The sequence below is a fragment of the Saccostrea cucullata genome, unplaced genomic scaffold (genome assembly GCF_032062105.1).
Source record: "Saccostrea cucullata isolate Sc308-1 unplaced genomic scaffold, CSIRO_AGI_Scuc_v1 ctg293, whole genome shotgun sequence".
Classification (NCBI taxonomy): Eukaryota; Metazoa; Mollusca; class Bivalvia; order Ostreida; family Ostreidae; genus Saccostrea; species Saccostrea cuccullata.
The window spans coordinates 6,311-29,161 of NW_026925189.1; the positions used below are offsets into that span (position 1 = coordinate 6,311).

General features: G+C 33.6%; 1 protein-coding gene across 1 annotated transcript; it reads right to left on the bottom strand.

Annotated features, from left to right (window-relative positions):
* Positions 1 to 675: 675 nt before the first annotated feature.
* Positions 676 to 22,329, bottom strand: LOC134268272 (multidrug resistance-associated protein 1-like). Its single transcript, XM_062750459.1, has 29 exons — positions 22,130 to 22,329; positions 20,207 to 20,383; positions 19,693 to 19,818; positions 18,797 to 18,925; positions 18,302 to 18,415; positions 15,436 to 15,497; positions 15,189 to 15,332; positions 14,488 to 14,751; positions 13,786 to 13,978; positions 13,158 to 13,478; positions 12,802 to 12,939; positions 12,240 to 12,471; positions 12,029 to 12,101; positions 10,092 to 10,218; positions 9,793 to 9,969; positions 9,288 to 9,455; positions 8,829 to 9,021; positions 7,897 to 7,969; positions 7,285 to 7,429; positions 6,379 to 6,613; positions 5,048 to 5,358; positions 4,352 to 4,551; positions 3,944 to 4,070; positions 3,528 to 3,629; positions 2,994 to 3,140; positions 2,475 to 2,633; positions 2,097 to 2,263; positions 1,166 to 1,360; positions 676 to 965 (listed from the first exon to the last, which is right to left on the bottom strand). Exons 1-29 carry the CDS (start codon positions 22,160 to 22,162, stop codon positions 854 to 856), a joined length of 4,644 nt encoding a protein of 1,547 aa, XP_062606443.1. The 5' UTR covers positions 22,163 to 22,329; the 3' UTR covers positions 676 to 853.
* Between the last annotated feature and the right edge of the window lie 522 nt (positions 22,330 to 22,851).

Genomic DNA, 22,851 nt, shown 5'->3' on the forward strand with positions numbered 1-22,851 from the left:
CTCTTGCTCATCATAACTATGCACTTAGTTAGTTTATTTAATACCCAGGGGCAGAGAAGAAGATTTTCAAAGAAATCATGTATTTTCAATGTATATAATCAAGAGAGCCCCGCCCTAACACCAGAACCCCTGACCCTGGGACCATAAAATTCACAATTTTGGTAGAAGCACTCTTGCTCATCATAACTAACTACTTAGTTGGTTTATTTAATACCCAGGAGCAGAGAAGAAGATTTTCAAAGAAATAATGCATTATCACTACCTACTTATTTAGCCCTGCCCTAGCACTAGAACCCCTGACCCCAGGGCCATGAATTTCACAATTTTGGTAGAGGACTCAATGCTGATTACAATCATGCAAACAGTTTGACTGCTTGATGTCCAGGAGTAAAGAAGAAGATTTTCAAAGATTGCATTAATTTTAGTGGTTTTGGCCCCACCCCTCAGGCCCCAGGGGGGCAGGGATCATGAAATTCACAATTTTTGTTCCCTTTCACCCATAGATGCTTTGTGCCAAATTTGGTTGAAATTGGTTCAGTGGTTGCAGAGAAGAAGCTGAAAATGTTCAAAAGTTTACGAACGACGTACGACGTACGACGTACGACGTACGACGAACGACGACGGACGAAAACAGATAGCAATAGGTCACCTGAGTTTACTCAGGTGACCTAAAAAAAAACACAATGCCCATTCTTGGTTGTGGTTAATTTCCTATATAATATCAGATTGTAAGTTTTTTAGAAAACTCTGGATGAAATAAATCCCAGCATCCTTCGCTTCAAACATTCCCAGCATCCTTTGCTTCAAACAATCCCAGCATTCTTTGCCTCAAACAATCCCAGCATCCCTTGTTTCAAACAATTCTAGCATCCTTTGCCAGCTGATAAAACAAGCTGTCAGTTTTTTGTAGCAATACCTGGGGACTATCAAATTCTCTGACTACACCTTGGTCCAGTACCATGATCCTAAACCAGACAAAAATTAAAACAAAGAATTAAATCAGTATTCCAAGAACAGATATAAAATGATTTATCACTCAAATGGTTTTTGGTTTTGAAAAAAAAATATGTTTCAGGAAAACATATCACTATAAACATAAACATTTTTTATATATCTTTGGGCATTTATAACCATTGTTGTTTACTTGTCTTCTGTAACTTTCTACCTGTCATAATCTATCACTGTGTTCAGACGATGTGCGATGGTCAGAACTGTACAATCACGAAACTCCTGTTTTATGGTGTTCTGAATGAGTTCATCTGTTTCCATGTCAACTGCTGCTGTAGCTTCATCCAGGATCAGGATTTTGGTTTTGCGTAAGAGTGCCCGAGCTAAACAGAGTAGCTGCTTCTGTCCAACACTACAACCAATTAATGTCCAGATTTTATGCAATATGTTGTACAGTGTTTGAAACTAGCTGTAAATTAAGCTAGACATTCAGGACTGACTGCCAGTAAAAATTGTCAGCCCTGTAAAAAATTTACTAGCCCGAAAAAGTTAAAAACAAAAACAAAAAACCAAAACAATTGTCTTTTAAAAAACTGATTTAGCAAAATTGTGAATGGGGCCAGATCACCAATATTCGATCCTGAACCTAAAGGCTGATAAATATACAACTCATTTGCTTGTTACACTTTGCCACCAGTACTATTAGTTGATTTGAGGGTTTTTATAAACTAACTGAATTTCAATTTAGAAAATTTGACACGTCCAGCCGGGCGTCAATACATGTACACGTTTGCCCGTGATGAAATTTATGCAACTCGGGCGGTGGGGCGCACGGTTCTTTCAAATTCTGCATTGTATCTCCTCATAAAATTCATTGTAATTTTATTTCTTATAACGATGTTTCTTCTCTATTTATTGAAAGGTACATTATACAATATCCAAATTAAATATAATATTATATTAAATATTGAATAATTCTGCATAAGCAATGTCTGACACTTAATTTTAATTTGTCCATGTATGTAATTGGTACACATTGAAACTTTTAATATTTTGAAATGTTTCAGAGACATGAAATCTAATTTAGTATTATAGAAAAAATTATATCATATCATAATTGTGGACTTAAATATTTTGTATTTCTTCACCTGAGATTTTGCCCCCCTTCTCCGCAGTCGTACTCCAGACCTGTGGGTAGTGTCTGGACAAAGTCCTTCAGGTGAGCATGTTCCAGGGCCTCCCACAAAGTCTGGTCAGTGTACCCACTCATCGGGTCAAGGTTCATTCTCAGGGTCCCAGAAAATAATACGGGGTCCTAATGAAAGCACAGATAATAAACATTTACAAGCAAGTTTTGTTAACAAAAAGAACAACATAGAATGATAATGTTACAAAAATTATTACATTTATTTATCTAATCAACATAATAATGTAACCCAAAAATAAAGATCTATACAATCATGATGAATGATGGGAAATAAAAATTATTCTCTGAAAGCTCAAATAAGATGGCAGTCAAGATGTACCTGTGGAAGGATGGTTAATCGTGACCTGGAGTCATGCAATCCCATGTGAGAGAGATTTTCTTTATCGATGATAATAGAACCGGATGTTGGTTCAATTAAGCGGAAAAGTGCCAAAGTCAGGGAAGACTTTCCAGCTCCTGTTCTTCCCACGATTCCAACCTACAATCCAAAGTACACAGCTAAACATTCAAATAACAATGCTGATGAACTTACTCTTGAAAAGTGTTTTTAAGGCATTTTTGGTATTTTGTAAAACTTAACTTACAATAATTTATTGATGGGATAAAATTTTGATTTTTTTTTTTTTTTTTTTTGGTTGCTATTTTCCATGTAAAAATTGTTTCCTGAAAAGGCCATTTTCAAATTGGTAAAATTGACCCTTTTTCAAAATTAACATACCATTTTCTTAGAAATAAACCTTTGTTATTAATATAATTTTTTTCAATTTTCCTCGTTATTAGAATTAAAAGCAAATGAAGACTAAATATTAAATATTGGTAGATCAAAGTCAAATCTTACCTTTTCCGAGACATTGACCTTGAAGTTGACATTTTTCAGTACCAGGTCAAGGCCACTTCTGTACTTAGTGGAGTAGTTTCTGAACTCCACCACACCTTTTGTTGGCCAATCGTGTGAGGGACGATGATAGGGGTTAATAAGGTCAGCCTGAATAACATTATCTTTTTATCAACACCGATACACAATACAAATCTGACTTCATGATTCCAATCAAAGTGAAATATTTCCATTTAGCCATAATGTACATGTATTAAGTTAATTTACCCGAATCACCAAACAACATTGAAGTCAAACTTTCCGAAATGATTTTTAAAGTGCCTGAATTCGACAGTTTTGCATGCTACAGTAAAACTTGGTTAAAACGAAGTCACTGGGACCTATGAAATTACTTCACTATCTGCAATTCATTATATTGGTGTAAGAAATTCGTAAACTTCTATAGCTGGGGATCCGCAATATTTGTGTTCATACTAAACAAGTTTTACTGTACAAATAATTTAGCTGTATGTGACTCGCCATTCTTGACCCTCATACCTCTGTTGGTGTCTTGGTGTACTCTGATACCCTCTCCACAGCCACCACATTAGTCTCCAGTTCCGAGATCATCCTCACAAACCAGTTCAGGTTGTCAGTGACCTGTCAAGGTCAAATAAAGAGAATTAATTGATGTGTGTTACCAGTAAAATGAGGGGACACATATGAAATTTTTTTTAATTTTATAGGATAGACAGACCAAGTTCTTCTGGCTGCAACTTTTCTGATTTTTCATTTAAAAGAACCTGATACATATACCATACATAAATAATTCATTACCCAAGAAACACAGATTTTTTCCTCAAGGAGTTGCACCCCCACTGGTAAAAAAGTAGGTTTCAACAAATGTTACAGAACTCTTTCAGAAGTGGTTTATCAAGGCTACTACTCACTGTAGTTATGAGATACTGCCATACCTGTAGAGCATAGGAAATAGAGAGCCCCACTATCCCTCCCTGTATTGTATCTCTGGCCAGAACGGCAAAGATGGCTGCTGCCAGAACTACGAAATTTCCCAGGAGTTCCAACCTGAATCCAAGCCACCTACAAAAAAAGTTTCCATAATTCTTTGTCACACTACTCACTTGTTTTATAAGAATTTTATGGTTTCTATATAAAAGATTTTTTTTATTTGCACAGGGAAGTTGTACAAAAAATAACTATATGGAACTCCTTCAAATTGTTCCATAACTGATTATACTGAAACCAACATTTTTGTATCATTTTTGAATAACTCTGATTATCCATCCTAATTTTTTTTTGAAAAATGTAAAAAAAAACTATTTAAGTTTTTTTTTAAACAATACTTATCCATAGTGATTTACCTATTAGCAGTGTTACTGGCAAAAGTGAAGACCTGGTTTTTATCTACTCGTTTTTGGGACTCAAGAATAAACTCATTCTGTAATCCAAAGGCTCTGATGACACTTGCTCCAGTAACGGTCTCACCAAAATGGCTGTAGATGGGAGAACGCGTCTTAGACTCTAATCGTTTTAGCTGGCGGGAAGTTGCAATGTAAAATCTCTGCAAAATTTAGGGAATTCATCAGCCTTTTAAAAAATAATGAACAACAATATAGAAGATACATATATATTTGTCACAATGAATGTCCATGAGGTCTGTGTGCAAGTTACAAATTATGCTTGGTCCTGAACATTGAAACTCCTGATAAAAATAATCTTCCAAACATGTCATTTTTTAAATCATAGCCACTCCACAATGTGAAGTACATTGGGCATTGTAATATTAAGAACATAAATTACTAAGAACACAATTCATGCTTTACCCTGATGATTTCCAAATTAAAAAAAATAAAAGAAAATTAACATTTGTGTATATGTAATGTAATCAATGCCTTTATGAGTTTCATAACCTTTGGAGAAAATTGATGCATTTTTAAAATTTGCTATCATTAAAGAAGTCAATGAATGCAGTATCTGCACTTTGTCACATAAAATTCAGGAATATGGTGAAAAAAAAAATTGCTGCTCATTTATGCCAAGAGTGAAGACAAGAATACCTGTGCCAGGAAGTAAAGAATCCCCAGAGGCAGGATAACAGTCATAAATATAGGGGTACTGAATGAGATGACAATCAATGCTCCCACCACCATCAACAGGCAGTCGGCAAACATAAAAAACGTATTGGGCAACTCTCCATCAATGGTGCCGATGTCATCAGAGAATCTATTTACTATGCGACCTACAGGGGTCGTATCAAAGAAGGACATGGGTGAGCGCACAATGTTAAATAGCATTTTCTGGTGGAGAGTTCTTGAGGCGATAATGGTGCGAAGCACAAAGACAAATTGTAGGATGACAATGAGCACAGCTGAAAAAAAAAATTCATTTATTAAACAAATTATACAGCTAAACTCGTTTAGTATGAACACGGATATTGCGAATTTACGGATATAGCGAAGTCATCTTGGATCCCCAGCAATATAAATTTAATAAATTTCTGATACGGTTATAATGAATTACGGATATAGTGAAGTGATTTCATAGGTCCCAGTGACTTCGTTATAACAGAGTTTTGCTGTACTTTGATATCTTATGAAGATCAAAATACGCTTTAAGTTTGTATTTTTCTTTTAAATACTCTACATTGATCTATACATATTTTTAGAAAACTTATTTTAATAAGTTAATTACTTGGTATTCTACGGAAGCCCATTTAGGACCTATCAAAAATATTATTGAATTCGTTATAACGATTTTTAGAATTCGTTATAACGAATTTAATTTGTCATAACAGATTTTTTGAATTCGTTATTAATTTGTTATAACACCATCATTGAATTCGTTATATCGAATTTAATTTGATATAACAGATTTATTGAATTCGTTATTACTAATTCAATCTGTTATTACAGATTTGTTGAATTCGTTATAACCAATTCAAAAATTCGTTAAAACAAATTCTTGAATTGGTTATAATGAATTCAACAAATCTGTAATAACAGATTTAATTCGTTATAACGAATTCAATGAATCTGTAATAACAAATTAAATTCATTATAACAAATTCAATAAATCTGTTATAACAAATTAAATTCATAATAACGAATTCTAAAAATCGTTATAACGAATTCAAAAATACACACTAAAGCTTCACCTGATTCATAAGCATGAAAAAATTTTCATAAATTTTGGTTGTGTTGCATAACATTATGAATTCATGTGAGATTGAAATAAGCAAAAAGTCTTGCGTTGTTACATTAAAATATGTCCTCACAAATAAAATGTAACATACAAAGTACTTATTTTGAGGGCTTGTACAATCACTATCATTTTAAAATAAAGTTTTCCATTTTTATTATTAAACTACCATCACACCCTTGACAATTACCCTGCACTCCTCCCAAGCCACCATAAATACCGAAGTAGAAGTCATTCTTCTCCCGGCGCAGTGAACTGTTCCCGAGAACGGAGGAATTCTTCAGAGTCGCATCCTCCGTCCAGTAACTTATCCAAGTCGTGGAAAATATACAAACGACAATAAATACAACATGCAGCACTAGATATATTATGAAGTAAGGCATTCCTAGGGCTCGGGCGTACTCTAAGAAAACACTCAGCTTCACCTGAAATCAGAAAATAGTATCATGAGAAAGGGATGTTTGAATTGACAATGTAACTTTTATAAGTTCTCTTTTTTAAGGGATATTAAATCTATGCACAAAAATTTTTTTAGGGGGTTATTAAGACAATTTTCTTACATATACAATGGGGATAAATCCATAATGTAAGCAGATAAAACCTTATCAAATACTGTAAAATCACATAATTTCATGGGATTAAATTTTCAAGGTTTGAGGAGAAAATGATGGTTTGTGGGGATTTGATTTTATGGTTGGAAAATATTTAACAGTTATACTGCAATTTTACATTTCATGAGGGGGGGGGGGGGGTCATAACCTTGTGGGTTTTTTCGTACCTTGAAAACAATGAAAATTAAACCCCCATGACAATTAACGATTTCACAGTAGGGGATAAATCTATAATGTAAGAAGATATCACTTTATCAAAAAGGGCCAATTTGACAGCTGCAAGGATTGCAGCCCTCCCCCTATTTTTGTGTTTTGGGTGGAAGAATGACAGAAAAAATTGTGAGAGTACATGTTTGCATCTAAAATTTCTATAAAGAACTTAATTTCAGTGTATTCATATTTTAATAAGTCGTCAAACCACAAAAATGTTGAAAAACATATTTCTTGTAATTTTTTTTCCACAGAGCTAGGTACTGAATACTTACACTGCCTATTTCAGCCTTTTCCTCTTCTATAAGTTTGTGGTTCTTTGACTGTTTGTTCTTTTTCTCTACGGTTTTCTCATCTTTCTGTGTCACACTTCGCTGACGAAGTAAAGTTGTCTTCTCACTTTCAGACTCTGAAACCCTGAACAAATTTGAAATCCTCCATTAAAATTATTCAATATCTCTTGTAGATTCACTTTTTCAAAATTCATTGACTGTTTACTTTCATTGACAAGGAAAAATTTGTACATGTATAACAAAATACTAGTAACCTTTTCCCTGTAAGAAATGCAATTAATTTTAAAATATAATGTTATCCACACATATTTACTATTTGAACGTTTGTTTAACTAATTAGGAAACAGTTCTATAAATATAAGGATTTTTTTCACAATTAAGAAATGAAGTTATAAAGATAGCTTAGGGGGAACTGCATCTAGCAAACTGGAGGTGAAGATCGAAACAGAGTCCAGCTTGATAAATATTCAGTTACATGTTTCAATGCATAACACAGATATATACAATGAGACCCATTAAAATATAACCTAATCTTAATTTACAGAGATGATCCACATGTTTTTATAATATATAATGGAGAAAAGTTATGTTAAGTTTGTGTCAAAATCCTCGTCATATGACTTCACAGATATCAGTCGCTGTAAGATTTTCTCTTTGGCTTCTCGCACTAGTAAAATTTGAAAAAAAAAATGAATTATTTTATCAAAAGAAAACACTCTTCTTCTTCGTATTGATAAAGTTTCAGTATTTTTGTAATATTTGATTGAGAGTATTTTTGATACTTTTTGAAGAGAGAGAGAGAGGGGAATTTTCAATTCACAGGACCAAGAAAACATTCTAGTATTACTTCTACTATAATTTTTTTTTTTTAATTTTATCTTTCTCATATCTATATAAATTATTTCACTCTAAAATATAACAATCTGATTATTGTAAGTGTAAATTACAGTGTACATATATGTTAAGGATGTCTAAAAAAACACACACATAAGGCCTGAGACTAGTGTATTCATTTCTTGCATAGTAACTTATGGTAAAAGTGAGCTAATGTGAGGCAGACTTGGTTTAACCACAACACTGCTTGTGCAGCTTTTAATAAAAAATTATACTTATATGCAATTACATTTTGTTAGCTTTGTGTACATTCAATCTATTATGTACATGTAAAGACCTCATACCATACTCATCTCTGTCCTCTGATTGAATATTTTCTAGTGATGAACTCACTAGAGTGAAACCAGGAAAGCTACTTTCTATATCTGTTTATGACATTATATTTATAAATCATGTTTGTAAAACCTACTGTATGAAGGATAGTGCTTAGCACACAATTTATTACAGTACTGCCAAACAAACAGATGCACAAAAATCAATTATTTCTACCCCAGGTTCCATACAATCAAATGCATGCGAATTTAAGAAAACTTTTGAAATAAGACACATGAGCATTTTTCTAAACCTTTTTAATAAACCTTATAATTAATCCTATAATTCCTATATACAAGTAGACACATATAAACACACACCTTCTGGATCCTCCTCCGTCTCTTCTTTTTCTTTCTCCCCGGTGAGGTATGTGCTGAGGAACTCGGCAAAAGGTCCAGCATGGTCGACCAGCTCCTCATACGACCCGACCTCTGATACATGGCCGTTAACCAGCACCACAATCTTGTCTACCTTTGGCAGCCAGTGTATGCCATGAGTGACCAAAACTCTTGTCTACAAATATTTATAATCATTTCATCGTAGACTAATATGTGGATAATGGTTCAAAGCACTATAGAATTTCAAAATGCTTTCATTTGATAATGGTGATGAAACCACATATGATAAGAGAAAGATGAGCACCAGTTGGAATGAATTTCAAAAAAAATTTACATAATACAGAATCTGGAGAACACAATTAACCAATATAATTCATATTCTGTCAGTGCTTAATTGAAATTCTGACAATCTTTCTCTACGGGTCCTCTTTATATGTTCACCTTGTTTTTAAGCATCCCTGTATTTCCTATTACTTCATCAAACAAATGTTTGCCAACATGGGAATCTACAGCAGACAGAGGATCATCTAGGAGATAGATGTGTGTGTCATGGTATACAGCTCTGGCCAAACTCACTCTCTGCTTCTGTCCACCACTAAGATTAACTCCCTGAAGAATATTTCAAACATTTCTCATGTCAAAAAATGATCTAAATGTTCAACAATTTTTATGTATATATCATACTTCTTACAACAGATTTTCACTAATTCTTAATTATCTCCCCTTAAAAGGGTTCATTCTACCTATTCCCACATTTTGAAAATCAGGTAGAAAAAGGTAAGATTCTATGTGGGAGTAGATGGAATTTTTGTGTAAACAAATAATGAAGATAATCCAAATTTCATAATTCTGATGAATTAATAACGCTTTCCTAATATTGAATTTGACCCAAATAATTGGATACAACATGAATGATCAAAGAAGACTTCACAGAAGAATTGCCTACATTTTCTCCTATTTCTGTCTGGTCACCAGAGGGCAGTATGTCAAGGTCTGGCTGTAGAGCACACTCTTTGATGACTTTTTGGTAGAAAGCAGATCTCATTGGCCGACTGAATAAAATGTTGTTTTGCACACTGTTGTTCTGAATCCAGGCTTGCTGGGGAACATACGCCACAGTGCCCTGATGTAAAGAGAGTGAATAAAGTCATTATCAAACTTTTTGAACAAATATAACAACATAAAACAACCAATTAGACCAAAATTCAGGAATTTAAAAGTTTTGTTCAATACAGTTTTCCTTACCCTGACATTAACTTGACCTTTGACCTTGATCATTTCTCCCAACATGGCCGATAATATGGAGGACTTTCCTGATCCCACCTGTCCTACTATGGCTACTAGACTTCCCTCCTCAATAGTCAGATCAATGCTGGAATCAATCAAAGATGTCTCACATAAAATTGTGCTGCTCATTTGAAACAAGAGGCCCACGGGCCTTATAGGTCACCTGAGTATTGTGTAACAACTTTCAAACAATTAAATTTGGTTGTTGTTTTAAACCAGAGGCCATGAAATTCACAATTTACAATTTTGAAAGAGGCACCATTGCTTATCATAATTATTAACTTAGCATGCTTACTCTATTTACTTAATACCCAGAGGTAGATCAGAGTAACAAAGAAAATGCACTTCCACTTTATACCCAGTTGTGCACCTCACCCTAAAGGAACCACTGACCCATGGGCCACATATTTCAAAATTTTGCAAATTTTATCATGAAATGGTTGATTAATACCAAAGAGCAGATTTCAAAGCATTTATTTTTTTTCAGACTATGTAACCCCCCCTCCCCTCTGACCCTGGGGGCATAAAAAAAACACTTTGCTAGATGCACCTTTCTTAATCATAAATATATATATATATATATATATATATATATATATATATATATATATATATATATATATATATATATATATATATATATACTTGGATCATTTGGATAAAACCCAGAAGCAAAGGAAAATATTTTCAAAGAATTAATGTATTTTTTCTATATAATCAATATAGCCCCGCCCTAACATCAGCACCCCTAACCCTGGGGCCATAAAATTCACAATTTTGGAAGAGTCACTCTTGTTCATCATAACTATGTGCTTAGTTAGTTTATTTAATACCCAGAAGCAGAGAGGAAGATTTTCAAAGAATAATGAATTTTCACTATATAATCAATAGAGCCCTGACCTAAAACCAGAACCACTGACCCTGGGGTCATAAAATTCATAATTTTGGAAGAGCCACTCTTGCTCATCATAACTATGTACTTAGTTAGTTTATTTAATACACAGAAGCAGAGGAGAAGATTTTCTAAGAATTAATGCATTTTCACTATATAATCAATAGAGCCCCGCCCTAACACCAGAACCCCTGACCCTGGGGCCATAAAATTCACAAATCTGGAAGAGGCACTCTTGCTCATCATAACTATGTGCTTAGTTAGTTTATTTAATACCCAGAAGCAGAGAAGAAGATTTTCAAAGAATAAATGCATTTTCACTATATAATCTATATAGCCCCACCCTAACACCTGAACCCCTGACCCTGGGGCCATCAAATTCACAAATCTGGAAGAGGCACTCTTGCTCATCATAACTATGTGCTCAGTTAGTTTATTTAATACCCAGGAGCAGAGAAGAAGATTTTCAAAGAAATAATGTATTTTCACTATATAATCTATAGAGCCCCGCCCTAGCACTAGAACCCCTGACCCTGGGGCCATGAATTTCACAATTTTGGTAGAGGACTCAATGCTCATTACATTCATGCTAACAGTTTGACTGCTTGATGTCCAGGAGTAAAGAAGAAGATTTTTAAAGATTGCAATAATTTTAGTGGTTTTGGCCCCACCCCTCAGGCCCCAGGGGGGTGGGGACCATGAAATTTCAGGATTTTTGTTCCCCTTCACCCATAGATGCTGCATACCAAATTTGGTTGAAATTGGTTCAGTGGTTTCAGAGAAGAAGCTGAAAATGTTCAAATGTTAACACACGACACACGACGCACGACGCACGACGCACAAGGACGGACGAAAATGGATAGTAATAGGTCACCTGAGTTACTCAGGTGACCTAAAAATACAGTTTCAATACTTAAATGCATGCATGTCTTTTTATCTCGCGCCTCACTTTTTATTTATGAACATAGTGAACTGTTTAAAGTGACAGAATATTTAATCTTACTTTTTCAAGCTGAAGCATTCACCAACTTCAGGATCCCACATAAAGCTGCCTTGATTTATGGTTATTGCATCATCTGAAACAAAACACTTACCATATACATTATATGTTACTAAACATATAGTCAAATATGATTGCATTGTATATTTAATTTTACTTCATTATAATTACTCCTAACTTTTATTGTAAAAAGTTATCAACCAATAAGATATACCTCCCATTCGACTGTGTGTTACACACTCTGTGTCCAGATCTGGATTATTCAGGAAATTCTTCAGTCTATTGAGAGAGACAACAGCCTTCACCACCTCTGTCATTATGTAGGGGGCCATATTCACGGCAAAGCGTAGAATATTAAGCAAGGTAATTCCCACAAAGGCTACCTCAGGAGACAGGAAATGGGTGTCGATGGTATACACATAAACACCGAATGTTAACATTGAAACCTGGCAAAAAAAGTCTTTATCATGAAAGATAATCAGAAATTATTGATGAAATCTCACTCGACTTACATTCGTCATATCTTACTGAAAATAACCAGATATTCATGAGAATTTTTTTTTAATTACACAGTGATTAAATTTTCATTAGGCAGGCAATCGCATAACAATGTGAAAAGTTCTTGCAAATTAAAAACTGATTTACAGCAAAAGAAACATTTAATGTGTCCTTGAAAATGGCAAGTTAATTAAAATTTTATCATTGCCCTAAGTACATGATTGTAAATACTGCATCTCCTTGTACGAAAATGAAATATTGAAGGATGTTGTGATTACCATATATGGAGCCAATATCCATGACAACCAAAAGAAAAGACCAATCATGCTCTCCTTTTTTAAGATGCTTAACTCTACATTCCGAATTGCCTCTATCTTGTCTTTGAAGGACATTTCCCAAGCATATAATTTCAGAATCTATAAATAGAAAAATGGTAGATTTAATTCTTAACAGTACATGTTCTACGTGTTTGAATCAATCCTACTATTGGCAAAAAAGATGACACATGCATCTGTGATAATTTTAAGAAATGATTAAATATTACATACAGTATTGTGCAGTGTAGAGAAATATTTGAATACAGACAGTCACAAACGGGTAAAACAGTAAACCTCCTTAATGCATGTAATAATACCTTGATACCATTCAGAACTTCTGTCAGGAGTTTTATACGATTGTCTTTTTCTTTCATTTTGGCTTTCTGTAATGTTTGCATTTTACTCATGATGAATCCATTGAAAGGAAACAAAAGAATAATGAATCCTAGACCAGCAAACATGGCGTATTTAAAAGTGTCGTACAGGAAGTAGAGGGCGACACCTGTCTGAAGGAGAGATGACCAGGCCGACCACAGATAAGGGATCAAATGTTGAATATTTTCTGTGTCCACTGACATCAAGTTCACTATCTCACCCACAGTGGAACCCTTTCTTGCTTCATTGTTCATTGTTAAAGCCTAAAATATTGAAGAAATTAGGAACTTCATTAAAATATTTAATTTCTTAATTTTTTTAAACTCAATGGTTTAATAAAAAAAAATTAAAACTAAGATTTAGCCAATTATATGAACCGCCTTGGCATAGTAAATGTCACTTTAAAAATACAACTACATGTACAATGTACCATCCTCACCCCACCCCTTCCTTTCTCCAAGCTTGGACAACAACAGAAGGACTTACTTTAAAGTTTAATACAAGGTGGGTTTTTTAAAGAAATTTGCTATCTTGCCAAAAATCCAACAAAAAGAGCTTTAATTCCCTTACCTTTTTATACACAGCTGACACTAAACAAGCCCTGACCCTGAGTCCTAATGCCACACTCCAGTAGAACAGCTGATGGAAGAAAACGGACTGCAGAAGAACGGTCAGGAAAAAGCCAGCCGCCAACACATAGCCTTTCCAGTTCTCCCTCCACGTGGTGTCATTGGGGTCATTCTTAGAATACTGGATTAGGTACCTGAAACAATAGATTACTCTTAGTCCACTTTTTGATACTGAAAACATATTTTTTTCCAAATTAAGGGTCATAATTTCCGAAGAAGAACATTTTCTGTATAATCGGTGAATAGAAAATTATGGGCATTTCTATGATTGACAAAATGATGTCTTCAATGAAATTTGAGTATGGTGCAAAAAATTCCAAAATTATGACCAGATAATCTCTTAAAGAAAAATTATGCCTGAATCATTTACGGTATATAGAATTTTTTTCTCCTTATTCCACATTGTAAAATTTAAGAGCCCTAAAGAACCTAAACTTTTTTTAATAAAGGCCATAATACATGTACATGTATTGTCAAATTTAAATTATAAAGTGCTAAATGAGGATATTTTCCTTAAAATTTGACGAATTAAAACCCTTTTTTTTTTATTACACATAATCATAAATGTTATAATGTCCCTACTCACTATATAATAGATATTTTGTATACCAATTTTAGGTGACTCCTAATCACATGTACTTACTTCAAAAGTTGAGGCAGAACAAAAACAAGAACATCATAAAAAAGCTTGAATATCTGTGCATGGAGCAGTTCCCATCCAAACGTTTTAAAGAGCACATTTAACAAAGAGGGCCCTGGAACTTTGGTTTCTCTCTTTGATTTTTCTTCTTCACTTTTAGGCAGAAGTGGTGATTTCTCTGAGGTCTCCTCTTGTATGCTTGTATAGTTACTTGAGTGCTGCATCTCAGAGGTGGGGCCTGGCACCACAGAAACGGTAAGGGACTTTCTGGAAAAGGGAGATAAATCTTATTACCCAGTAAATGTTAAATCTAAACTGAGTGTTTCATTTATATTAGCTGTTCTACATTTACATGTACAACTCGCATTTTTTTCTCTGATTTTTTTATGCTTTATTTGCTATCGAGTTCTTCGAAGATAACTCCTGTCATCCATGTTTAGTATACTGTAGACGTACTTTTTTCCACGGGGTCATAATTCCGCGGAATCTCAATTTCTTTTTAATCCGTTGATTTCTTAGACCGTCACTAAATGCCTTACACTTACATTAAGTACGCTTGGACAAATTTCCGCGGAAAAATTGTGACCGTGTACATAGCGTAAATTAATACCACGCGGAAAAAAGTACTTCTACAGTATTCCATTCAAAATGATTCTGATACAAAATTTTATGACCTTTTTTATAACAGATATGCATGCTCTTACTTATTTTTTTGTTCTTGCTTAAATTTTTCCTTCTCTCTCTCCCATTTAGCCTCGAATCTTGGTATGACAGTTTTGGACTGTTCTCTTGGATTTAATGAAAATATATCTTCTGTCACTGGTGTTTTGTAGCCAGAAATCATCAAACTGTTAATAGACACAGAATGTGAAACATAAATTTCAAAAAGGTGAATTTAAGATTACAATTCTCAGTATCTCTGGTGTATCTGAAATTACTGAATTTCGTGACCTGTTTATCCACCAAAATGTTATTCGTGATAGAAATGATGCTCGTTGTTCTGGACATTCTTTCTGTAAAATAGACAGAGAAATATTGAAGTGTCAGGGTTTATATAGCTCACAACAAATGCCTTCCGTTATTATCATAGGTCTATATTACATAGTTATGGAATGGGTATGACGGAAATAGAAAATTTGTGGTTCCCTGAGGGAGGTAACTATTTCCCGAGGTGGTGAAACGGTTTTATTATATCAAAAAAATCATAGGCAAGAACTGGGTACGGTATGTATAACGAGGCGGCCCTGTCTCTAAATCTGATTGAAGTTTTTTACAAACATGCCCACGATGTGTCCTTCCAAAATCATTTTATTTTTTGGAATTATCTCTTACCGTTTTTCCGCCAGAGGTTTGGGAAAATGGTGCATTTTTTTCAATAATTACAACTTTTGACGTAACGACGTCATCACGACGTTACTGATGTTAACGTTACGTTAAATGAAATCTGTAAATCCTCTTAACCGAGAACTTTTACTTAATCCTGCAAATATACGTGACTATACATCTACTGAGACAAAAACTGCTAAAACATAGACATTTTTAATATTGATTATGCTTTACAATACCTCCTAAATATAAATGTTTATAGATATTTAAAAGATTTCAGTGACAATAATAATTTCAATTCCAATCCTGTCGCACTTTCTTTGGAAACATTAACTTTCTGGGGCCTTCGCAATGTTTTACGTCATTTGTTCTTAAAATACTTTTCATACTTTTTCGGAACGAATTTTCATCACAGACGGAAGTTAACATCTTTAAAATTCAGATCTGATGTGTACCATTTTCACTAAGGTGATATGCAATGGACACCCCTCCCCACCTTCCCAGCCCTTATGAATGTCATTTGTATCAATATTTATATCCTATGACATATTTAATGTATTATTTTATGGGTAATTTTGTTGAAATTCTTTTAAATCCTAACAATATTTTGTCTGATACATTCGTTTTAACACAGATAATTTTAAAAAGCAATTTATTGTCTTATAAATGACTTAATAATTTCTGAAAAAGTCCTAATCGAACTAAATACATCGTTTATGCAGCGGAAGGGGAAAAGCATGTCTCTTGTAAAAAAATTATGCAATTGTTTTTATTTCTTAAATATACAGCGGATTCATATAATTATGTTAAAATTGCCTTCACTTGTCTGTGTAAAAAAATGTTAATTGCTATTGGGAACTGTTAATCTTTATTCAGAAACAAATAAATAGTTGATTGCATCATGTTTCTTTTTAAAATTACATAGAAATTGCCGAAAACACTTGCAACTGTAGCATTTGACAAAATAATATTATTTCATTATCTAAACTCCTTATAGATTACAGTTGCGGATTCAGGAATTTAATAAGGGGGAGGGGGTGGTACATCGTCGCAAACCACGGTCAAAATGTACGATCCTCTCCCATTCAGTAGGAGAGAGCTATATGCGGACTCTGGACCGTCGCTTGAGACGGTGGGGGTGGTATAGAGGACAGGGTGTCTGGAGCTGCGTTGAAGCCCCATGGGGGTTGAGAGCACATTCCTGGTAGGGTCCGGGGAACGAACATCTGCTATAATATGTGCCCCCCCCTCTTTGATTTAGAAAACCAATCGTCACCTTGCAGGAATTTTAGAATACATTGCAATGGCGGTAAAATAATATTTCGGACTATCTCATACCATACGTGTAGATCTACTGATAAGTTTGTGTTTAATGCTAGTAACAAAAAATAATTAATTACATGCTTAAGATTGTTTTACAAAATATAAGCAAATTCTTAAAAATCAAACTGTGGATTGGGGGGGGGGGGGGGGGGGGGGGCTCGACAATATATACGGCCCTGGATCCGCCTTTGAATTGCATGTTTAATTTAAATCTGTCTTGAAAGCACTGATGTCAACATTCAGCATGATAGATATATAATCTAAATCATACTTTAGAAAAGCTGCATGATAATTTTCAATAAAACGTTAAAAAAAATCTTTCCCTGAATATAAAGTCAATATCACGTCCAATATGAAGGAGACGCTCGTTTAAATAAGAGGTACATGTATAAATGTAAACTTATGTCGTTTGGCTGATGTTTTTCACTGCATATATTGATTGAACATTTATCATATTATTATTTTATTATGGATGACTGAAGAATTTGGTTATTCAACATATGCCGGCTCATTGTGACGTCATGTTTTTAATGTATTGCATCACTGATTTCCATGCAATGTCCCTTGATGAATTTTACGAAGAAAAATTTATGTGGTTTTCATAACATTCAGATACAGATTTAAACAATAAATTTCTATAAAAGTATAGATTAGATAATAACACATTCAGATTCAGACTTCAACATTTAATTTCTTTAAAAGTATAGATTTTAATGAGGAGGAAAAGTCACATCTATCCAAAAACGAAGTATTTTCAACTACAGTTTTTCTTAAAAACGGACGTGGCCGCACTTTTGTACAGTAATTTTTTCTTTTGCACATTACTTACCAAAGTATACTTGTTCTTTCTGCAAAGTTTCGCATATGTACTCGGGTGCGGCCACATCGAAATATAAACTTGAAGAGGAGCAAAACGTCCAAAATAGGTGATTTCCGGAATATTTGACCGGTTTTGAACGTTATATACACAAAAGGTCATGTGAGTTGAAGAAAATTGATACCAATTTTTCACAAAGGGAAATCTTAACAATAAATTGACACAGTTCAAAAAATGTTATCGGGCGTTTAATTTTTGCAGATTTTACAGGGCCGCCTTGTTATACATAATGTACCCAGTTCTTTAAATGTTTTCTGTTATTATCATAGGTAAAAGTGTTCACTCTGCTACCTCTGTTTCTGGGATGCTGGTTTTGTCTGAAGAACAGTAAAGGATCCACTGAAGAATGGCCAAACCAAAATAAACATTAAAGACACTAAAACTCAGGGGCTTGTCCTGGTATTCCTGTAGTAAAGAAGAAAATACAGTGTTACAGGTCAAATGCATTGAGTATTTCTAACGAGATTCTATAATTTATCGAAATTGATTGACCAGGGGCAATTCATAATGTGAATTATTTTCAACAACTTTATTTTGTGATTTATCCATTTCACATTCATCCATCCACTACTATGAATAATTTTACATGCCAACGATTTCATTTGATAAATGATAGTAAACTTGGTCCAATTTTTTCAACACTATTGAAAAAGACACCAACTTATAAAAATACAGAAATGTCCAATAAAATGTCTGCAAGTCAATACATGTATACATATTAAACATAGAAAGTATTTACAAAGCATTTAATACTATTCATATCATGTATATGTACATTTTATTTACCTTTGTGATGATCATATGGTAGAATGGAATGATACATGTTATGATGTTAATGGTCCAATACATGAACAGCACCCCTGAAGTCACAAATCCCTTCTGTCTCTCTAGGAATATGTATAGCAAAACTAAAAGCTGGAACATCAAAAATTAAATGATTATAGAGAAAGTAAAGAAGACATTAGATGATATTGATATAGGCAAAAATCAGTAAAAAAAAATCAGTCCAAAGTCACAATAAAAAAATGTTTTTCCATGAATTTACCTTACTATAATTTTAAAGAAAAAATTTTCTAATGACAGCATAATGTTTTTTAAGGAAAAATATAAAACTGTCAATCCAAATCAGGTGTTCTGATTTATTGGATAAGATACTACTTATCATGCTTATACATGTACAGCTTAAAAAAAAGAGTTCTTTCACTGTAATTTTTTTTCAAAACAAGATTTGTTTGTGAAACACTATGCGCAGAGAGGCAACAAAATTCAAAAAGATATTTTAGCATATAGGTCAAAGTCAAGGTCACAGGGTCATTGACCTTGGTGTCATTTATAAAAGAACTTGGAAGTAGAGTATGCATACCAAATATGAAGTCTTTATCTCTCATGGTTCAAAAGTTCTAGTGAAAGCTCATAAAAGCTAGTTTTAGCATATAGGTCACAGTCAAGGTCACAGTGTCATTGACTTTAGTTCATTTGTAAGAGCTGATCTAGTGGAGTATGCATACCAAATATGAAGTCTCTATCTCTAACGGTTCAACAGTTATGGTGAATTGAAGGTTATAGTTGACGACAGACAAACAGACAGGACAAGAACAATGTACACCCCGATCTATCGATCAGGGCGCATAATTACTGGAACATGAACTTATAAAATCTAAGCTATGCAAAGATGGACTTACCAGTGTAACTGCTTCTATACATGGCCCAATCAACCAGGCTTTAAAATAAGACTTAGAGGCTGACAAATCATGAGCCGTCGATACTATTTCTATAACTACAGGGGTAAGGGAACACACAGTTAACACCTGAAAATTACAAATATTCATTGTAATTATTCATTAAATAAAACAATTAGTATGTTCTCAATTAAGTTTCAAACAGCAATACAATACTGAACGTATTACTTATTTGTAAGCACTCTAAACTTAATTTTCTCCTAAAAATATACCTAGCTAGAATTACAGACTTCTACTGTGTATGTTTCTCTTTTACTCACATGACTCTCTATAATAATATTTATTAAATTTAATGATTTTCTTATTAATTTGTTAATTAAGACAAAATGTGCTGCTTGACTACTTTATATCATCTTATCTGCTTAAATTGTACAATATATAAATTAAAATCAAACTGAATCAATGAAAATATAAAATATGCTGCTTGACTAAGATCACAAATAAAAATGTAACTTACTACTTTTGCAACAAACTTGAGAGTAACAGGGTTGGGACAGTCTTTTTGTATTGCCAAGTAATAGACGTAAAAAGGGGAGGTAATCCAGAGCCAGCCACTGGCTACCCAGATCAACACAGTAAACTGGAAGCAGTCTGTGAACTCTGGCCAGCTGTTTCTCCATGTTAAGCTGGTATTCTGAAATAAAATAAAAGTAATAATTCAGCATGCATTTTAATGGATGGATACAATGAAATATAGATCTGGCAAAAAGTTATATATGTCAAATGTAAAATTATTGTTTATCATAAAATACGAGTTAGAAACATTTATGCTTTACAACTTCAAAATATTGGTCCAGATGATGACAAAAGAAATAGTAAGCTAAGAGTTTACAGGAAAGAAAATATGATCTAGCTCACATCGATATAAACATACAGCCTTTGGTACACATTTACAGTGGAGAGAAGCAAGTCTTAAAATAGCTAAGATTCTATAGACAAATTATTTTAACCTATAAATATATACTTTATAAAGTAGATTTTTTTTCTCGTGTTTCAAAATCATATAAAAATAATCTTTAAATTATATCTGTAGTCATTTTCAGACCAGATCATAGGGGATTAAATGATCATTTGTGAGTTAATTCAGACTTTCAAGGAAGATTGATATATCTATTGACTCATGGCTGTAGTTATATCCTGTTTAACATTTGTCTCAGTTAAAATGCCAATATAAAGTGTTACACATGTTCTGTGTGTGTTGGGGACAGGAGGACACATTGACCCAATCATTCACTATTTTTTTGGTGAGTGGTGGTGGTGGTGGTGGTGGTGGTGGGGTTAAAATCTTCTATCCCCTGCATTACCATAACCCGGCCTGCAGATACTTTTAATACATTACCTCGTATAAAATATTCTAACACATAGGATAAATTATCAGAAATAACTGAACTCAGAATACATTAGCCTAATTCACTGGACCATGTAGTGTTCTGACATTAAATGAAGCATAACTTGAATTCGTAGTGTTTGCACTATTCAATGTATTGAAATAATATCAATTTGAAAGTGCAAGTCAACAGTTTTTTTTCTATTTTTACAAGATTATACTATGCTACAGATGTATGCAGTTAACATGATAATTATAATTCTTCAATTGAACATCATCAATTTTTTTTTTCAATTATAATGAAATTCAATTATTATATCATTAAAATAAACAGCTATTAATTTAAAACATTCTCCTAGCATGGCCATCATTTGTCTTATTATGACTTCAGACCATGTATTGTTAACACTTAATGGAAATGCCAGTATGTCCTAGATTTTCAACCTATACATGTACTAGAATTTTTTTGGGAAATTTGAGACAGATTTCATCATTTCTAGGAATACAACACATTGGCTTTTAAACTTTCTGCTAGCTGTTACATACAGCTACAGTACTTACATCATTTACAAAGGCAAAACCTTATGTTTCAGATTAACATTTAACCATAGAATTAATGTGCATTATACACTTTATATCTGTGAAGATTTTTCCTTTCTTTAAAATATTAAATATCAGTGCATGACCATGCATAGAGCAAATTGAAATCAAATACACTGGTAAGGCCTACTGGACTTAAGATCTACATCAAAGAATAAAAATAGTAGGCCTAATACATTTTTAAAATTTTCTTATTCATCCAATCCTTGCAAAACATGAAAATCTAACCTTATTGTATGAATTTGTCTTGACACACAATTTAAAAGCATTCTAAACTGTACAGTTGTCAGTTACATGAACTAAAAATGTACCACTATCAATTTTGTTAAGTGTCAATTATACCATGTATACTATGTAAATATTAGCAGTCACTAATGAGAGTTTTAAAACACCGTCTGCTCCCTACACCATGTGTATGTGTATACATAAAGCTGTTTGATCCACTCCACTTACCCATAAAACTGATCCATTGCAAAAGTCCTCCATTCCAGCACGTTTTAACGTGCACAAAAGAAAGCAATGGATAAGCAGATGATAGACAGTACTTAAATAATTACATATTGCACCATGCAGACCCAGCAAAACGTGTATCTGTTCACTACCGTTTTTTCGGTATTACTTCATCTCTAAGAATACGAGTGCACTCGGGAAGACAACTTTCTTCAAATACGATGCTAGAGTTACCTGCCCTTAGCAATGTGTTCGAACGCGCACCTGTCACCTACAGAAATCTAACTGAAGGAGTACTTTTTATTCTCTATCATCTATGTATCAGTGAGGTAGCATCGTATTTTTAAAGGGAAGCAGTCCGAGAACAAAGTTAACTTAACTGAAAAACTTGACACCCCCCTCCCCCAATAATTGTAATAAAATAGTTGTGCGTGTGTAAGGGGGGGGGGGGGAGCCCCCTTGATGTCACGTGCCTGAATATAACATATAACATTCATTTACTTGATTATTAAAATAATACATTAAAAACGGAAAGCCATAAATATATGGAACCTGTCCTATTCACGAAATTGGATTTTCGATTTTGGATAATGGATAAATTATATTTTGTACAGATAACAGACTCTTTATCTATCCAAAATCTTATCTTTTTTTTTTATAACAGGCACGTAGCATCGTTTTTGAAAATGGGGGGGGGGGGGCAACCTGAGAAAATTTTTTTTTTA